Here is a 17,687-nt window from a genome sequence, read left to right on the forward strand (position 1 = left end):
ACCTGTACAATTTGTTTAGCTGATGACGATCCAAAGTAGGGGCCTAGCCGCCTAGGCCCAGGGTTACCAGATGTAAATTTGGCAAGAAGCCAACTGCACGTCCAAAAAGGGCCAAAAAAGAGCCAACTTCTAAACTAAGGGGCGGGGCATTCCATTTATAATCAAACACCCCTTGTAACCACTAGTCACAGATTTTGCTTATTTTGACATATTTTATACATAGTAAAAAATGATGACAATAGCAAAAAAAAATTTTGAAATATCTTCATTGGGGGCCGAGATAGAGCACTTTGAATTTTCGGCCACTAGTAGGATTTTGGGAGCTGAGCACAGCCATTTTTTCATTTCGCGCCTTCATTTTTTGGCAATAGCTCTTTACCTTGATCGATTTTCATAATGAAAACATGCATTTTACCAATTTAAGACCCAAGGAATTCATTTTTGCACTTTAAATTATGCTAAGATGAACATTTCAAATGGTAATTTAGGTTTAAAGTTTTTCTTATTTTATTTTTGATACGCTAACTTTGGGGGAATATTTCGGAGCGTTGGGAAAAAGGTGTAAAAAAATTTTTTTTTTCTTTGAACAAAGCAATTGAAGTATAATATTTTTACCAAATTTGGTTGATGTAAGTTTTGCATAAACCAAAATAATCAACTTAGAAAATACCAGTAATTTAACTAAAATTGTTATGAAGAAATGACTATAAAGTTAAAACATAGGACTTAGAGCATATCAAATGCTCTTTGAACATCTTTTGCAAGTGTATTTGAGGACGGTGTATCCCTATTGCCTTAGTTCTGCTTTATTTTATTCCTTTGTCTTAAACTAGAACAGAATGACAAACTCAGTAAACTTATATCTACCGTACCATAAACATTGTAAGAGATCTCAATACAAACAACACAAACAGAAATCACTTCATCAACTTTTAAGGTTGGATGCATCAATAGCAGTTTTTTAAGTGGTTGATTAAGCCAATTTTCTGATTGGGTAATTAAGAATCAGTTTTCACAGTACACATACACAAGTATCTACATTCTACAAAAGGTCATTGAAGGTTTGTTCAATTTTCTTCAAGTCTTCTTTTTTGATTGCATAGTTGCGTCCAGATATTGTTACAGGGCGAGGAGATGAAACAACGGGTCTGCTACTATTCGGTGAGTCCGATGAGTTCCTAACCCTTAACCTTAACTCCTAACCCCTAACCCTAAACCAGCAATGATAATTAGGCTACGGTACCCGAAATTAAAAAAAAAAATTCAAAAAATCACCGAATAGGGAATCGGACTCACCGAATTAGACTCACCAAATCGGACTCACCGAAACGGGCCATTCCGATTCCAGTAAATTCTTTATCATCACTAATCCTTTTACATGCAATACTGTGATAAGATTTTGGTTCAAAATAATGAAAAGATTGTGTGCCATGTACAGTGGAGCCTTGAACATACCTTTCTATTGTGTCAAATTCTTTGAAGTTCATTGCTTTGAATGTAAAAAAACTGTATGCCTTTTATGTACTCTTTACAGAATTTCATTAATGCATCAAAATCGAGAATTTGGTTTGTGTAAGGTCTTTGAAAACTTGCTCTAGTGGCCAATCGTTTCACTGTGCCTCCTATTCCATCACAAGGAGACTTTTACCATGACTGGTGGCAAAAAAAAGTCTAGGAGCAATCCATTCCAAAATCAGTTTTATGATACCATAACTGAGGTTAAGCAGGTTTTTGTAGTTTTTGTACTGAGCTGCACATCCATCAGCAAAATATTCAATTTTCTTTATTTTTTCGTTTAGTTGAAGATGTACAAAAGTTGTAATTTGTTGAAAAACTTTGTAGACAAATCATGCTGTATCATGGCACAAATCATCTGAAATAAAACACGTGGATTGTTGGATCCGGCCACCCTCGGTAATGGGGACATCACCGGATTAAAACTGGACTACTACTACTAATACTACTGTTGGACAAATTTATCTTCAGAATTCTTGTAATGAAATGCCACTGGATGTATTGAACATTGACTTTGATTTCAGTGGAATGATTGCACTTCATCTTGAACAACAAACTTGTAATTTTCTGCAAAATCCAAAATAGCAATGTACAGCTTTCAAAGTTTAGTGTTGTTTGCGTTCTGACAGATACTTAGCTATGAAAGAGTGTGCTGTAAGCTTGTCCACTGCTTGTGTTGGAATGTCTGTGAAAGATGATGAAGAAACTAAGGTTTTTAGAGTTGATCGATCAGTGGACTGCCATTGTGTATAAACAATGTCATCTTCAGATTCACCTCCTAGCTTGTCTGTTAAAAATTGGTGTAAAACTTCTCTTCCAGGACAACTTTCACATCTATGCACCATGCACATCTTATTTTCTGTGTTACATACAATCATGGACATAAAATCTTTGTAATTTTGAGTCATATTAGTAGCATTACATAGTAAGATAGTGTTCTGGTGGTGTGTACACACACAGACTGAGTGTGTACCAGTACGCGAGATGTTAATACACCATTCAGGGCACAAGTGTCACAAAATTTTGATCAGACTAGCTGTGTGATATCAGCTGACTAATAAAACATTGGTAATTTGACACACCAAAAATTCATAAAGAAACGCACGATAATATGGCGGAACCATACAAATATTGTGACAAAGCATCAGGTATGTTTCAATTATATTCATTTTTTTGATCATATGGGTTGATATTTTCTAAGTTGATTATTTTGGTTTATGCAAAACTTACATCAACCAAATTTAGTAAAAGTATTATACTTCAATTGCTTTGTTTAAACAAAAAAAAATTTTTTTTGCACCTTTTTCCCAACACTCCGAAATATTCCCCCAAAGTTAGCGTATCAAAAATAAAATAAGAAAAACTTTAAACCTAAATTACCATTTGAAATGTTCATCTTAGCATAATTTAAAGTGCAAAAATGAATTCCTTGGGTCTTAGATTGGTAAAATGCATGTTTTCATTATGAAAATCGTTCAAGGTAAAGAGTTATTGCCAAAAAATGAAGGCGCGAAATGAAAAAATGGCTGTGCTCAGCTCCCAAAATCCTACTAGTGGCCGAAAATTCAAAGTGCTCTATCTCGGCCACCAATAAAGATATTTCAAAAATTTTTTTTGCTATTGTCATCATTTTTTAGTATGTATAAAATATGTCAAAATAAGCAAAATCTGTGACTAGTGGTTACAAAATTTGAAAAAATCTGATGATTATAAATGGAATGCCCCGGGCCAATAATAAGGCCAACTCAATTTTCAAGTAATAAGAAGCTATTTTACTGAATTAGCAACACATTCTTAGCAATATAGCTACATATTTCACGTGTAAACAAAATAATTAAAGTAATACCTTAGTTTCGATAATAGTTACCGCACTGTGTACACAAAAATAAGGAAAATCGACAAACATTGTTGTTTGAAAAGGAATCAATCAGCCAGTTTATTAAACGTTATTTCCAGAAGTAGCACAGACATTGCAGCACTGAAACATAACATATACAGACAATACAGCATGTAAGATCATGCTTCTGGAGAGACACAACAATAACAAATAAACAATTTACAAAAAGGCGTGCAGAGAACCCCAATAAATTCCACTTAGCAAGTTATCTAACAGTTAAAAAAACATTTCCACATTCAATTCATCATCATTCTCCCTTGAGTTCACAGCATACACAATGTCTGTCAGTAAGTTTTTCCCCCATTTACCGTGCTATTGTATTTCCTACCGGTACCGCACTCATATCCTGCTTTCTACTTCTTTGGCATCCTTTTGGTGGCAGCTGACTTTGGTGACCTTTTGGTCTTTCGCTGCCATCCTTGTTGTGCGAATTGTTTGTGTTTATTGTGTTTTTGCTTTTTGTGTCTTTCTTTTCGCCAACAAAAACAAAAAATAAACTGAACTGAACTAGCCTTCTGGATCAAGTCCAACAAACACAATTGAAATACAATAGTGTAGCCTACCTGTATCACACTGCCACAGTAGCCTAACTAGTGTTATTGTGTTACCAGTTACCACCATCTCCAGAAGACAAGGCAAAAAGAATCACCTGCAAAAAGACATTCCACAACCCTCACACTTTAAAAACGACCAAACAAGGCCCAAAAAAGGCTAAAGGGCTAAACTAAAATTTAAGAAACCAACTGGTTTTTAAAAAGGGCCAAAGAGCCAACCCAAAATTGGAGAGCTAACTGGCTTTCATCATCATGTGCCGTTTCCGGTCCGAAGATTGGCTGTCATTTTCTTCCACAAGTCACGTTCTTCCGCAATTCTTTTTGTTTCTCCGATGCTTGACAAATCAGCCTAGAGCCCACTGTATTAAGTCATCTCCCCATGTTCGCCTCCTTCTTCCCCTGCACTTCTTTCTTTCTCTCTGTTTTTGTTTTATTTTTTGCTATTTGTTTTTCAGGTTTTGTGGCCGTGCTAACTACTGATATATAGCCTACCGGTACTACATAATTTTTCATTCAGGCACGTTTTAAACCTTTCAAGGTTTTGCCACCTTTTCCGTTAACGTGCTGGTAGGTCTATATCGATTTTTGTAGCTAGTATCTTTTTCGTCCCGGACGCGTTAATAACGAAAAATAAAATGATTAATTGATGTCGAGCCGAGTGTGAAAAGAAAACAGGGTGAAAAATCAGAAAGTCACGAGTTGCCAAAAGAACACGTTTTGATTTCCGTATTGCTGAAGCTTTACAGAAAAATCTTGGAAATAATTCTCAGCCTGCTCATAAAGAGCCAACCAAAAATTTGGCGGCCAAACAGCTTCAAAAAGAGCCAGATTTTTGAAAGTTGGCCCCAAACAGGCCAACCTGGTAACCCTGCCTAGACCTGGGCCCAGTAGCTCACATGATCACCGCTCAACTAAGAACAAACTCTGAACTAAGAACCTACTCAACCTACAACTAAGAACCAACTCTGAACAGTGTTGCCAACCATACTTAATAAATAATAATAATAATAATATATGAGATGTTGTAAAGCAGAGTGCTTATTCATCTTTCAATCACGTACAGTAAACAACTAATAAAGATAATAACAATATTAAGATTAACAGAGGTATCAACAGTGATACACACGCAAAAGTAAACAGCTATATAAGGTAAAAAGACACACAAAAACAATACCAAAATTTTTGTTATTGTACTAAAGCAATATTGGTATGCATCAATTAGGCAGTGACTACTGGAATGCCTAATGCTAACAGTGTAATTGAACACTAGTGTTGGTACAGTAATAACAGTAGGCTACACAATCACAACAATAAATAGTACACTACAGTATTAGATATTGGCAACAACAGTATAAATAGAAGGTAACGTTAAAAATTTTGGAAACAAAACTTACTGTGGTAAGCTTGCACAAAACACAACATAAAAATTAGACTTAATAAATGGGTACCAATTTTTTTCTAAATGAGTACCAAATTGATAAACAGAGTACCAAATTTTTTTCATCTTTAAAAATAACAAATATTTATCCACTTCATTAGCGCAGAACAAAGTTATGACCATAATTCTTTCCATCGAGTTTTTTTTCTTTCAGACAAAATTTAACTTTTTCTGTGCAATTCGCTCTTATCGTATCGAGCCAAGTCAAATCAATGTGGATTGACAGGAAGGTTACAAATTTACAGGAGCTGAAATCTTTTTTGTCTTTGTTACTTACCAGGCTAGATTCAGGTGGGCTGCACGACCAAGTGAATTCAACTTCCCATGTTTCAAATGCCTACGATTTTTATGATAGCATTTGGTTGCTTTACCTTTTGCCATACACCATACAGCAAAACATACTTGAAGAAATAACACTGTCATTGTCAGGTTGTCAAACTTTTCCGATCATGACAAAAAGTACAATACGAATGGTAAAAACCAAAAATTAAAAATGGTACCAAATGTTATGCAGAGTACCAAATCATTTTTAGGGTACCAATGCAACCAAAATAATACCAATTTTTTTACTTTTTGGTACTCCAGAGTACCAATCGGCAACACTGACTCTGGAAGAAAAGCATGTAGGGTTGCCAGAGGTTAATTTAAAAAAATAGCCTAAGCTTATGCATAAAGCAGCCCCAATTTTTTGGGGTTCTAAAATGAAGCCCAAGCAAAGAGATAGGCTATTATACAAACTTCATCTAGAGCGCTTGATCCTCAGTCCCAAATTATAAGTGTCTTTCCAGTTCTTCACATCTTTCAGACAGATTGGCAACCATGCATTCACTCAAATGTCGACCATGGCCGATCTTCATAGCAACTGTCCATACAAATCTTAAATATATCAGCTAAAGCTATGTGGGCTAATAAAGCTATAGCCTAAATATATGTTGTTTATTTTTTTGTAACTTTTTCTTTTTTATTTTCCCTTTATATCTTAAATTTTTCTGAAGGTGTTGCAACCGTGCCAAGTTTTTTTCAACTCAATAACTTACATCGGTCACCAGCACGTTTTAACGTTTGCGTTTTGTCGCTTCTACGTTTTTCTCGACCTTTGCTATGTTGATGTGTATTGTTTTTGATATGAAGGTCAGAAATAAAAAACAACTGAACTGAACTGAAATGTTTGTTAAAATAAGTACAAACAAGTACCTAAACCAGTGTTTCCCAATCCAAGTCCCCAGACTCAAATGAGTCTGCGAAAAGCTCTGGGTGAGTCCGCAAGCACATCATATATGTAAGCAATATGTGTTTCAATACAAATCTGATGTAACTCAACGGAATTGTTTGTTTAATTACGCATATTCTCACTGTAATTGTTTTGTAACAAAAAAGATTCAAGAAAACCTGGCAGCAAAAGAGATAGCGCTCTTGTCAAAAACAAGCGAACTGAATTGAAGCGTAGCAAAGACTGGGTCTCCATTCAGCAACGTGTTTGTTTGTGCAGCAGCGACCCTGTGCAAATTTCGTTCTTCTGATTGGACAACGACATTTTCCCGCGTTCTTGTTGTTTATGAGTAGTGACCTGCTCAGCGAAAGCTAATTTTTCAACGTTTACAAAACGTGTTTAGGTTTTTATGTAGTTTTCCTTTGCCAGAGAATCATATGGTTTTTATGTAGTTTTCCTTTGCCAGAGAATCATATGGTTTTTATGCAATGCATTGAGATTGAGTGGTTCAGCATTTAGTCAGAATAAAAGCAAGTTTTTCAGAAAATATAGGGTTCATTTTTGGTTGTGGTGATTACTGAAAATGCTGAAATTAAATTTCAAGTCCAGTGAATCATCATGCTGCAGAATTAGGCCTACAGTAGTTATAACCTAATCCTTCCAGCAGTTTCTGTTTAACTATCCTACTTCAATTAAACTTGCAAAAGTCTAAATCATTTTATTTGATGAGACCAAAGGTTTATGCACCTACCTGCATGCAGAAAATGTCAAATTAAAATGTTTAAGCAAAACTATTATGGTACGACTGCTATGAATAGGCTACTACTTATGGTATTGTAAGCAAAACAACCTTGACGTTGAGTGATCTTAGCTACCTCAGAATGGCTCGTTTCGGTGAGTCCGATCCCTATTTGGTGATTTTTTAAATTATCGGGTACCGTAGCCTAATTATCATTGCCGTTTTATGGTTAGAGAGGAACTCACCGAATAGTAGCAGACCCTAGCTACCTAGTACAGATGCGGGAGCTGGTATGCAAGTCCCCCCCCCCCCCCTGGTAACTCATGACAAAAAGGAATTGACCAAAACATGTGGATTGAAGTGTGTGAACAGTAAAGCAAAGGTAAAGTAGTTTCACCCTATATGTTTGGTGAAGTCCTGTCTTTGTCATGAGTTATCAAGGGGGGGGGGGGGGGACTTGTATACCAGCTCCCAGATGTGTTAGTGTTGCAATTCTTTGATGGGATTTGTTTGCCTGTGAGCTTATATTTTAGGCTGTGGCTATATTCACACTATATAGGCTACTGTAGGGGATAAATTAGGGGATAAATTAAGGGATAAAAGTAGGGGATAAATCAATATCGATAATCAAACAAAAAAGTAGAGAAATATCCGATTTCGATAGCCTCCCAAAAAAGTAGAGAAATATCCGATTTCAATAGCCTCCCAAAAAAGTAGAGAATAAACAATACCAGGGTTCGATTTTAGCACTGGTCCTCTGGCCAATGTCTTGTGCAAGTTCCCCGCGGACCAGTACAAATCGTTTCGCACTGGTCCGACTGTCCAGTGCGAAAATATCGTATTATGTCAATTGATTGTTTAGAGTGCGTGGTTCTCGTTTGCGCTTCTCTTCAAACAACAAAACACGTGATCCGTGCATGTTAAACCGTAAGAAAAAGGCAATCACAACATCACGTGTTAAATCGTAAGAAAAAAGCAATCGCAACATCACGTAACGGTGTTAAATCGTAAGAAAAAAGGTAATTGCAACAACAGGTGAGCTCTGGTAGCCTAGTAGAGTACTCAAGAGATTTGATGCATAAAAATGTTAAGATTGTGCTAGAGAGCATGTGAGTAATGAGACATCAAATTAATTTAATACAAGGCCAGACAAACACACATCGGATTCTGATTATGACCCCGTGATCGTCCCGTCATCAGATTCCGATTATGACCCATCATCGGATTCAGAAATTGAAGAAGAGCCCCAAGTAGATTGAATGTCTTGCCTAGATAAACTGTTGTTACTGTTATTGCCATTGTATATTTCCATGTTATTGCCACCATTCATTATTGTCGTTTTAAGGTGATTTTCCCTGGGTTGGCCTCGTGCTTCCCACGACAATCTTGTTTTTATCAGTAAACGGGACGAACCAGTGCGATCTCGTGCGAACCAGTGCAAATGGTTAGCCACTGGTCCGATTGGCCAGTGTGAAAAAAAGTTAAGGTCGAACCCTGAATACGCTAATCGATATTAAATGTACCGGTAATTAAAAAAAATACAAATCAAATATCTGATTTTATACTGCCTACCAATTTTCCCTTTCTGCTTAATCATGCATAACTTCAAACAAAATGCTTATCCTTTCAACTCCGCTTGATCGGTATTGTTCAATTATCGTTTTTCTTGCATGAGCGTCAAAATACGCTATGATATCTTTGTCAGTCGTATGTTATTAAGTAGAATTAAAGGCTTGAAAAAAGTTGCAAAACAATCAAATAAAGAATATCAATTAAGTCAAAAAAAGTAAAGAAAAAACCATAAACGATATTGGCGGAAAAAAGAAAAGACTTGGACGTAATCGTTATTGAAAAAGTAGAGAAAAGTGCTATCGAATAGCGATTTGGAACCAATACTTGCAACCCTGACTCTAACCCATACGCGCCGACTCCCGGGGGGTGGCGCCCCTCGTAAATTTATGGTTGAGAGGCAATAAAAATGGTAATTACAAGTGGTGTTTCAAAGATAAAACACTTTGCGAAAGAGATTTAGATCATTTAAATGGACTTAACGAATGCCGAAAGTGAAAAACAGCTTACGTTGCTCTTGCTCGCAAAACAGCAGCTGATCGCATGGCTTTCTCATACGATATGGAAATTTCAAAGTAGATGGTAGAGTAACTTAACGCTGCTGGAATAGTCATGTAACTATTCACTGCAATATTAAGTGAACCAGCTAAATTAGACGCGCTATTTTCAACGAGTTCTTCCCACTGTGAGATCAATTATGATTCAACAGCATTGTTTTGTTCGCAATGTGTAAGAATTAAATCGAAAACCGATAAAAGAAAAGGTGTTTAATGGTCTTGGTCGCAGATATTGCCTGCATTAACTAATCGTTTCAAGCAGCGGTTCTAATAAATTCGGCTTGCGACCTAAGTGTCAATATAAACAATTAGACACTAAGCTTAATCAAAGACTATTTTAATTGAGTAAAATAGCGTTATGGTTATGACATCATCACCTTTCTCGCCCCCCAAGGTTTTTTGAAAAGTCGGCGCCTATGCTCTAACCCTTACCTTAACCCTTCCAAACTTTAATCCTAACTCTGGCAACACCTGATTGTAACCATGGCATTAAGTGTGGAAAAATAGCCACTTCCTATATTTTATAATATCTATTAAAATATTCTATTAAAACTATTATAACAGAGACATTCTATTAAAATATAAATATTTATAATAATAATAACTATTTAATAATAATTCAGCGGCTAATTGGGCAGACCATAAGTAGAAGTCAAACACTACCAGAGTCTATTCATTCATCCCTTATGCCAACACCCTTCCCACCGGCCTGTCACTACAAAGACAGGCGTGGGTGTGCCTCAACCATCTCCATATGGGTGTCGGGCTTTTCCACTGCACCAATGGAAAATAGGTTCTTTCTCTACTTGTGAATGTTGTGCTATGTGCTAAGAAACAGACCGCAGACCACATCTTCAAGCCAACTAATGGAGTGGAAAGTGTACGTGTCTTGGATAATGAAACAAAAGACTGGCTGCTTTCTAGTAGCCTTCCAGCTTAGTCCAGGAACATCATAAATCCGGTGTGGTAAAAGGGTAAATCCTCAGCTCCAGAGGCTCACATGACAACGACAAATATTAATTCACTTTATTTTTCATTTTTGGTCTGAACATGTAGAAAACGATAAAGTAAACCCACAAATTTGGCACCTACGAAAAGAATGGATGATAAAACCAAAAGGTTTAAAATATGCATCGATGAAACACTGTCTGGAAAATATTATCTCAAAAATGCACAGTAGGGTGCGGCTGATGCCCCGACCTGAAGCAAAACACCCTAACTTTTTTTATAGGTGACACTTGGTACAAAAACAATATTTATGAAGTTTAAGACCAATCTATAAATGTTTAGGGGGTCCAGATTTGAATTGAAAATTGAAAAATTTGGTACTTAATTGCCATAATCGTGTAGTTTTACAGTGCTACATAGTCCTTCATTTATCATGGTAAATTCTCGGAATGGCCCGTTTCGGTGAGTCCGATTCGGTGAGTCCGATCTCTTAACGGGGGATTTTTTCAATTTTTTTTTTTAATAATCGGGTACCGTAACCTAATTATCATTGCCGTTTTAGGGTTTGGGGTTAGGGTTAGAGGTTAGGAACTCACCGAATCGAACTCACCGAATCGGACTCACCGAATAGTAGCAGACCCGTAAATTCTGTATTTAAGGTCATCTAGGCTCCACAGTTGCAATGTTTCACACAGTAGGCTATTATTATGTTCCATACTATTTTTTAACAAGTAAGGTTTTGCAAGCAGACAGCCAAACACTATTTTGAGAAGTAATGTGACAACCTATTGCAAAATATGCTTGATATGTAATTGCTGGAGAATGCAAGTATTAAGCAGTAGAACAACATAATCTGTGTATTAGCCAGTACAATACACAACTTTTATTAAATGTGAGTGACTGAAATCTTCCTGGTCACTATTATCAGCTTTACCTTGAGAATCGCTAAAAGTGAAAACATGCCTATGTGATGTCATAATACCTTCAAAATGACTTACCACTGTTTAGCTCAGTCAAATACCTCCAGTTTCAGTCTAGCAAGTGCAGATCATTTCTAGGGCATTATTCCCAAGTTCAGAATAAGGTTAAATGTAAGGAGTCATTACAGAGCACTTGTCCTATATCAAGACAAAGCTCCTAACCATTTTAATTGTGACAACTTAGGAATGGTGAATTACCTTAGACCAGTGGTTCTTAACCGGGGGGGTGCGCCCCCCCAGGGGGGCGTGAAGCCTCTCTCAGGGGGGGCGCGAGCTCTACAACAATTTCAATTTATTTTAATTACTTTAATGTCCTAGGACCTATGCTGTTTGTCATATTTTGTATTTTATTGTATTTATCTGCGAAGCATTGAATACTCTCAACCTTTAGCTTCAAGGGAAAAACATCAACATCATTAAGCATCATGACATCATTTGAACTTTTATAGCTAAACTTGACCTCTGGAAGAGTCGAATTGAACAAGGAAATCCAGCGAGCTTCAGTAACTTGGATTCTGCTCTCAAAGATGGTAACTTTGAGTCTGAGTTGAAGAAACAAATAGAAATCCACCTTAATGAATTGAAAGCGGAGTTCATCAAATACTTTCCAGATCTGGATGAGAAGCGTGAAGCCTGGAAGTTCATCAGAAACCCGTTTCAATGCAAAGTAGTTGATATTTTCGAAGAAGGACAAGAGGAGTTTCTTGAGATGAAGTTCAACTTCACAGCTAAAGAAGACTTCAAAGAACTGGAACTTGAGACGTTCTGGGCCAATTACCTTCCTGTTTACCCTTTTATCGCAACTCGGGCTTTTCGAATTCTAACAATGTTTGGATCCACGTATCTTTGTGAAGCTGCATTTTCTGCTCTCGTTGCTATCAAGACCAAGTACAGAAACAGGTTGAGAGTTGAAGGAGACTTACGTTGTTCATTCTTTGGAGTTAAACCTCGCATCAAAAATCTAGTTGCTAAGAAGCAGTGTCAAGTATTTTACTGATGTGTACAATAAACAGACAAAAATGCAATTTTTTTGGTATGATACTTATTTAAAATCTAGGGGGGCGCGAGGCTCATGACCATTATTGAAGGGGGGCTTGATAGAAAAAAGGTTAAGAACCACTGCCTTAGACATTTAGTATGCTATGTGGTGAAACATGCATAGAATCGTATTTATCAATTGCAGAATGCAGTCCAGAATCAATACGTGTAGTTTGTATTCAGTTGGTAGGCTATTTAATCGAAAAAAAAGTTTACTAGGCTATGTCTTCTTATGCACAACATGACCCTCGGTAGGTTCTACTTGCTACGGTTACCACAAAAGCAGATCAAGGTATCAAACGTAGCAAGTTACCAACCTACAAGAAAGTGATTTTCAAATTAATTCAAACAATTTTATCAGGAAGGCAGGTAATTACAGTACAGTTGAGCAAGTTTTTACGTTTTACTTGTGAGCTAACATTTCTACAGTTGCAAAGCAAAAAATGTCAGAAATAATAATTTCTTTTTACAAGCAAGAATTTCAAATGAAGATTAAGAGAGACAAAGGCAAACCACTAAAAATATATATACAGGAATTTCAGAAAAAGCTTAGCAAAACCTTTCCTTTCTGGCCACGCAATGTAGCCTATTGAAAAAAATAGCAATGAAGAAGACATGCTATTCCTGATGATGAAGAAGACATCAGTATACAAGGCAACCGGGAAGCAAGTATGGCTAGAAAAGATAAAGTGTTAGAAACAAAAGTTAAAAAGATCAGTACCAGGCCACAACAACAAGATAGACGAGTAGCAAAGGAAGAGACCCGAATTAATGGCATAAATAATGCTATTGATTTAGAAGCTGAGGATGACGTGGACAACGAGCCATGCACATATTCAATGATTTGTGAGATAAAGGAAAAACGCTCTCATGAAAAAAGATCAAAACCAGGAACAGCCATGTTCATTCTTCATGACATAATGAAATCTCCAGGATTCATACGTGCCGACTTCCGGGGGGCGGCGCCCCCGTAAATTTATGGTTGAGGGGCAACAAAAATGATGATTACAAGTGGTGTTTCAAAGATAAAATACTTCGCGAATCGCGAAAGAGATTTAGATCATTTAAACGGACTTAAAGAATGCTGAAAGCAAAAAATAGTCTACGTTGCTCTTGCCCGCAAAACAGCTGTTGATCGCATGGCTTTCTCATAAGGAATGGAAATTTCGAAGTAGATGGTAGAGTAACTTACGCTGCTGGAATAGTCATGTAACTATTCACTGCAATATTAAGTAAACCAGCTAAATTAGACGCGCTGTTTTCAACGAGGTCTTCCCGCTGTGAGATCAATTATGATTCAACAGAACGCATTGTTTTGTTCGCAATGTGTGAGAAGTCAATTGAAAACCGATAAAAGAAAAGGTGTTTAATGGTCTTGGTCGCAGACATTGCTTGCTTTAACGACGTCTTTTACCGCTGTTATCACCTAGCCAACCTGACATCATTGCTTTACGGTACACGACAAGTGGGCGAGACAAGGTGGGCGATACCCACTTGGGCGAGACCAGGTGGGCGATGAGTCAAGTGGGCGACGAGTCAAGTGGGCGACGAGTCAAGTGGGCGACGAGCCAGGTGGGCGACAGACCAAGTGGGCGATGGCCAAAGTGGGCGACAGTAGCGCAAGTTTAGCCATTGGGAACGGTGATGACATGTTTAATTTGTCTAGTTGCTTTGCGGCGTCACGGTTTATCGTGAAGCTTAAGAGAAACCCCTCAGAAAAGAAACAAACGAATGGCCAAAGAGTGGTTGAAGTGATTATAAAATCACATTTTCTGTTTTAGATCATAAAATATGACTTTTAATTTTTACTTTAAAACACAATGATTGAGGCAATGAGAGTTCTTACGCTGAGTTTCACGAAGCACTGGAAGCAACATTTTCATTATTTTTTGTAGTCTAGTAATAACGCTTGCTGTTTGATCTTAATTTGCATTGTGACATCATGTTGACACATTATTTTGCAATTTGCGGCGTCACGGTTTATCGTGAAACAGAGAAACCCCTCAGAAAAGAAACAAACGAATGGCCAAAGAGTGGTAGAAGTCATCGAAGCTTGTCTTGTCGGTCGTTATAAAGTTATATTTTCTGTTTTAGATCATAAAATATGACTTTTAATTTTTACTTTAAAATACAATTATTGAGGCAATGAAAGTTCTCACGCTGAGTTTCACGAAGCATTGGAAGCAAAATTTTCATTAATTTTTGTAGTCTATTAATAGCGCTTGTTGTTTGATCTTAATTTGCATTGTGACATCATCTTGACACATTATTTTGCAATTTGCGGCGTTACGGTTTATCGTGAAACTTAAGCGAAACCCCTCAGAAAAGAAACAAACGAATGGCCAAAGAGTGGTTGAAGTCATCGAAGCTTGTCGGTCGTTATAAAGTTATATTTTCTGTTTTAGATAATAAAATATGACTTTCAATTTTTACTTTAAATTACAATGATTGAGGCAATGAAAGTTCTTAAGCTGAGTTTCACGAAGCATTGGAAGCAACATTTTCATATTTTTTGTAGTCTAGTAATAGCGCTTGTTGTTTGATGTTAATTTGCATTGTGACATTATTTTGCAACATACAATCCAGTCTCTGAATATTTTAAACACTTGCGGTAGGTCACTAGGTCAGCCAGTGCTGAGATCTTAACAACTAAGTAGCTGGTTTGGTAGGTACATGCAATAGACATTTGAATTTTTGTAGTGATTTTCAAGCGAAACAGAAGTTTTTGTTAGTTGTTCGAGTGTGTTATTGTTCAAAATACTTGTAAAAACTTACATACGAATCTTTAACTACGGAGATTAGTATCAATTTGATGCTCTAAAAATAAAGTCACATTTTTCAATTTTTAGGTCATAAACAAAATGGTCCTAGTAATGACTGTCAGTCCAAATGTTTTCTGCAAACTGCTGATGCAGCTACGAAGCGTCTAGACTGGAGCATTCGGATTAAAAAATATCAGTTGACTTTAAGTTCCCAAGTTAAAATTATGACTTATGCCTCTTGGGAAGTCCCACATAGTCTGTGGTGGATCCTGTCCATTAAAGTTTTATTGGTACTTTCACATACAACATTAAGTTAATAGCAAGTCTCTATGAGATATTGGATTTTCCGCGCACATACGATTTATAGCGTCTACTCTACAACACTAATTGTGCGCTAATTTTTTTTGTTGTTTTTTTTCGGTCATTTATCGGTCATTGACCGATATGAACGTTGAAGAAACGTTTGTCTTTTCTAACTTTTCTCAGATAAAACACGACAACGTTTCTCAGCGAAACTTAATGTTGTAGCTAGTCAGGAAGTGCAAATTTTGGTTTGTATCAGCTACTTGAAAGGAAATATTTTCATCAGAAAAAATGACCGAAATAAATAAAAAATGACCGAATTTTTACAAGTCATTTCGGACAAATGACCGAAAAGTCTCAGCGAAAAAAAAAACAGATTGCGCGTGCTATGTTGGTGGCTGTAGCGTTTTCATCAGCATCGATGGTGGCCGGAAGTTTTTGCAACATACTCCATCGATAATGAATTAAAGATGTTTGAAATTCTTGATATCTTGGTCTGAAGGATGGACAGAAGAAGTTGTGTGTTTGCTGGAAATAAAACACAACTTTTACTTACTTATGTTGAGTTTTGTCGATGTTGTTACGATGGTTGTTCAAGACCTTTTCCCGTGCCTTCCATATCCGTGAAATTTGCGCCTGTGCCACCTCAAATTTTGCTGCAACAACTCTCTGCGACGTTTTCCTCTTTAACTCTTTGATTACAATTACTCTTTCAGCTAAAGCCAGATTTTTTCGTTTTACAGATTTGCTTGACATGTTGACTTAACAAAGCAGATCACCAAATGATTTTTCAAAAGTTTTAGATTCATCATTGCAATATTTTACATAGATTCAACGTCTTTGTTTGCAGTGCAACGTTTAGCACATAAGATAATGGTCTGGGGTTACAAACACTTGTCTTTGTTTTGATCGCATGCGTCTGTCCCACCTTTATACTTCATTTCGCCCATTGCGGACAATCATTCGATTGGTGACCTATATATATATGTAGGCCACGACATTCTGAAGAGGTAGCCTACTTTAACAAACAAGTCAGAAAAATACTTCGGTACGAAGTATGGCAGAAAGTTCCGAGCCACTATTGAGTCAGAGAAAACGCGAACAAGTTTTAGATGGCGGATATACGTATGTTTTCGACAAGCGTAGCGTATCATCATCAAAGCAAGATGATATCACAATGCAAATTAAGATCAAACAACAAGCGCTATTACTAGACTACAAAAAATAATGAAAATTTTGCTTCTAATGTTTCGCGAAACTCAGCGTGAGAACTTTCATTGCCTCAATAATTGTATTTTAAAGTAAAAATTAAAAGTCATATTTTATGATCTAAAACAGAAAATATAACTTTATAACGACCGACAAGACAAGCTTCGATGACTTCTACCACTCTTTGGCCATTCGTTTGTTTCTTTTCTGAGGGATTTCGCTTAAGTTTCACGATAAACCGTGACGCCGCAAATTGCAAAATAATGTGTCAAGATGATGTCACAATGCAAATTAAGATCAAACAACAAGCGCTATTACTAGACTACAAAAAATAGTGAAAATTTTGCTTCCAATGCTTCGTGAAACTCAGCGTGAGAACTTTCATTGCCTCAATAATTGTATTTTAAAGTAAAAATTAAAAGTCATATTTTATGATCTAAAACAGAAAATATAACTTTATAACGACCGACAAGACAAGCTTCGATGACTTCAACCACTCTTTGGCCATTTGTTTGTTTCTTTTCTGAGGGGTTTCGCTTAAGTTTCACGATAAACCGTGACGCCGCAAATTGCAAAATAATGTGTCAAGATGATGTCACAATGCAAATTAAGATCCAACAGCAAGCGTTATTACTAGACTACAAAAAATAATGAAAATTTTGCTTCCAATGCTTCGTGAAACTCAGCGTAAGAACTCTCATTGCCTCAATCATTGTATTTTAAAGTAAAAATTAAAAGTCATATTTTATGATCTAAAACAGAAAATATGATTTTATAATCACTTCAACCACTCTTTGGCCATTCGTTTGTTTCTTTTCTGAGGGGTTTCTCCTAAGCTTCACGATAAAACGTGACGCCGCAAAGCAACTAGATAAATTAAACATGTCATCACCGTTCCCAATGGCTAAACTTGCGCTACTGTCGCCCACTTTGGCCGTCGCCCACTTGGTCTGTTGCCCACCTGGCTC

At 36.7% G+C, this 17,687-nt stretch overlaps 1 protein-coding gene across 1 annotated transcript; it reads left to right on the forward strand.

Annotated features, from left to right (window-relative positions):
• The first annotated feature begins 2,626 nt into the window (after positions 1–2,626).
• LOC145786163 (zinc finger BED domain-containing protein 5-like) lies at positions 2,627–12,617 on the forward strand. Its single transcript, XM_082597811.1, has 3 exons — positions 2,627–2,663; positions 11,857–12,392; positions 12,591–12,617. The coding sequence occupies exons 1-3, from the start codon at positions 2,627–2,629 to the stop codon at positions 12,615–12,617; spliced, it is 600 nt and encodes a 199-aa protein (XP_082453937.1).
• Positions 12,618–17,687: the final 5,070 nt, after the last annotated feature.

The sequence above is a fragment of the Aplidium turbinatum genome, chromosome 17 (assembly GCF_918807975.1).
Source record: "Aplidium turbinatum chromosome 17, kaAplTurb1.1, whole genome shotgun sequence".
Classification (NCBI taxonomy): domain Eukaryota; kingdom Metazoa; phylum Chordata; class Ascidiacea; order Aplousobranchia; family Polyclinidae; genus Aplidium; species Aplidium turbinatum.

Bases quoted from the DNA above. Each gene is read 5' to 3' on its own strand.
- LOC145786163 (XM_082597811.1), top strand. From the start codon at position 2,627: ATGGCGGAACCATACAAATATTGTGACAAAGCATCAG. The intron at 2,664-11,856 runs GTATGTTTCAAT...GAACTTTTATAG, and splicing joins ATATTGTGACAAAGCATCAG to CTAAACTTGACCTCTGGAAG. The intron at 12,393-12,590 runs GTATTTTACTGA...TATCAATTGCAG, and splicing joins TTGCTAAGAAGCAGTGTCAA to AATGCAGTCCAGAATCAATA.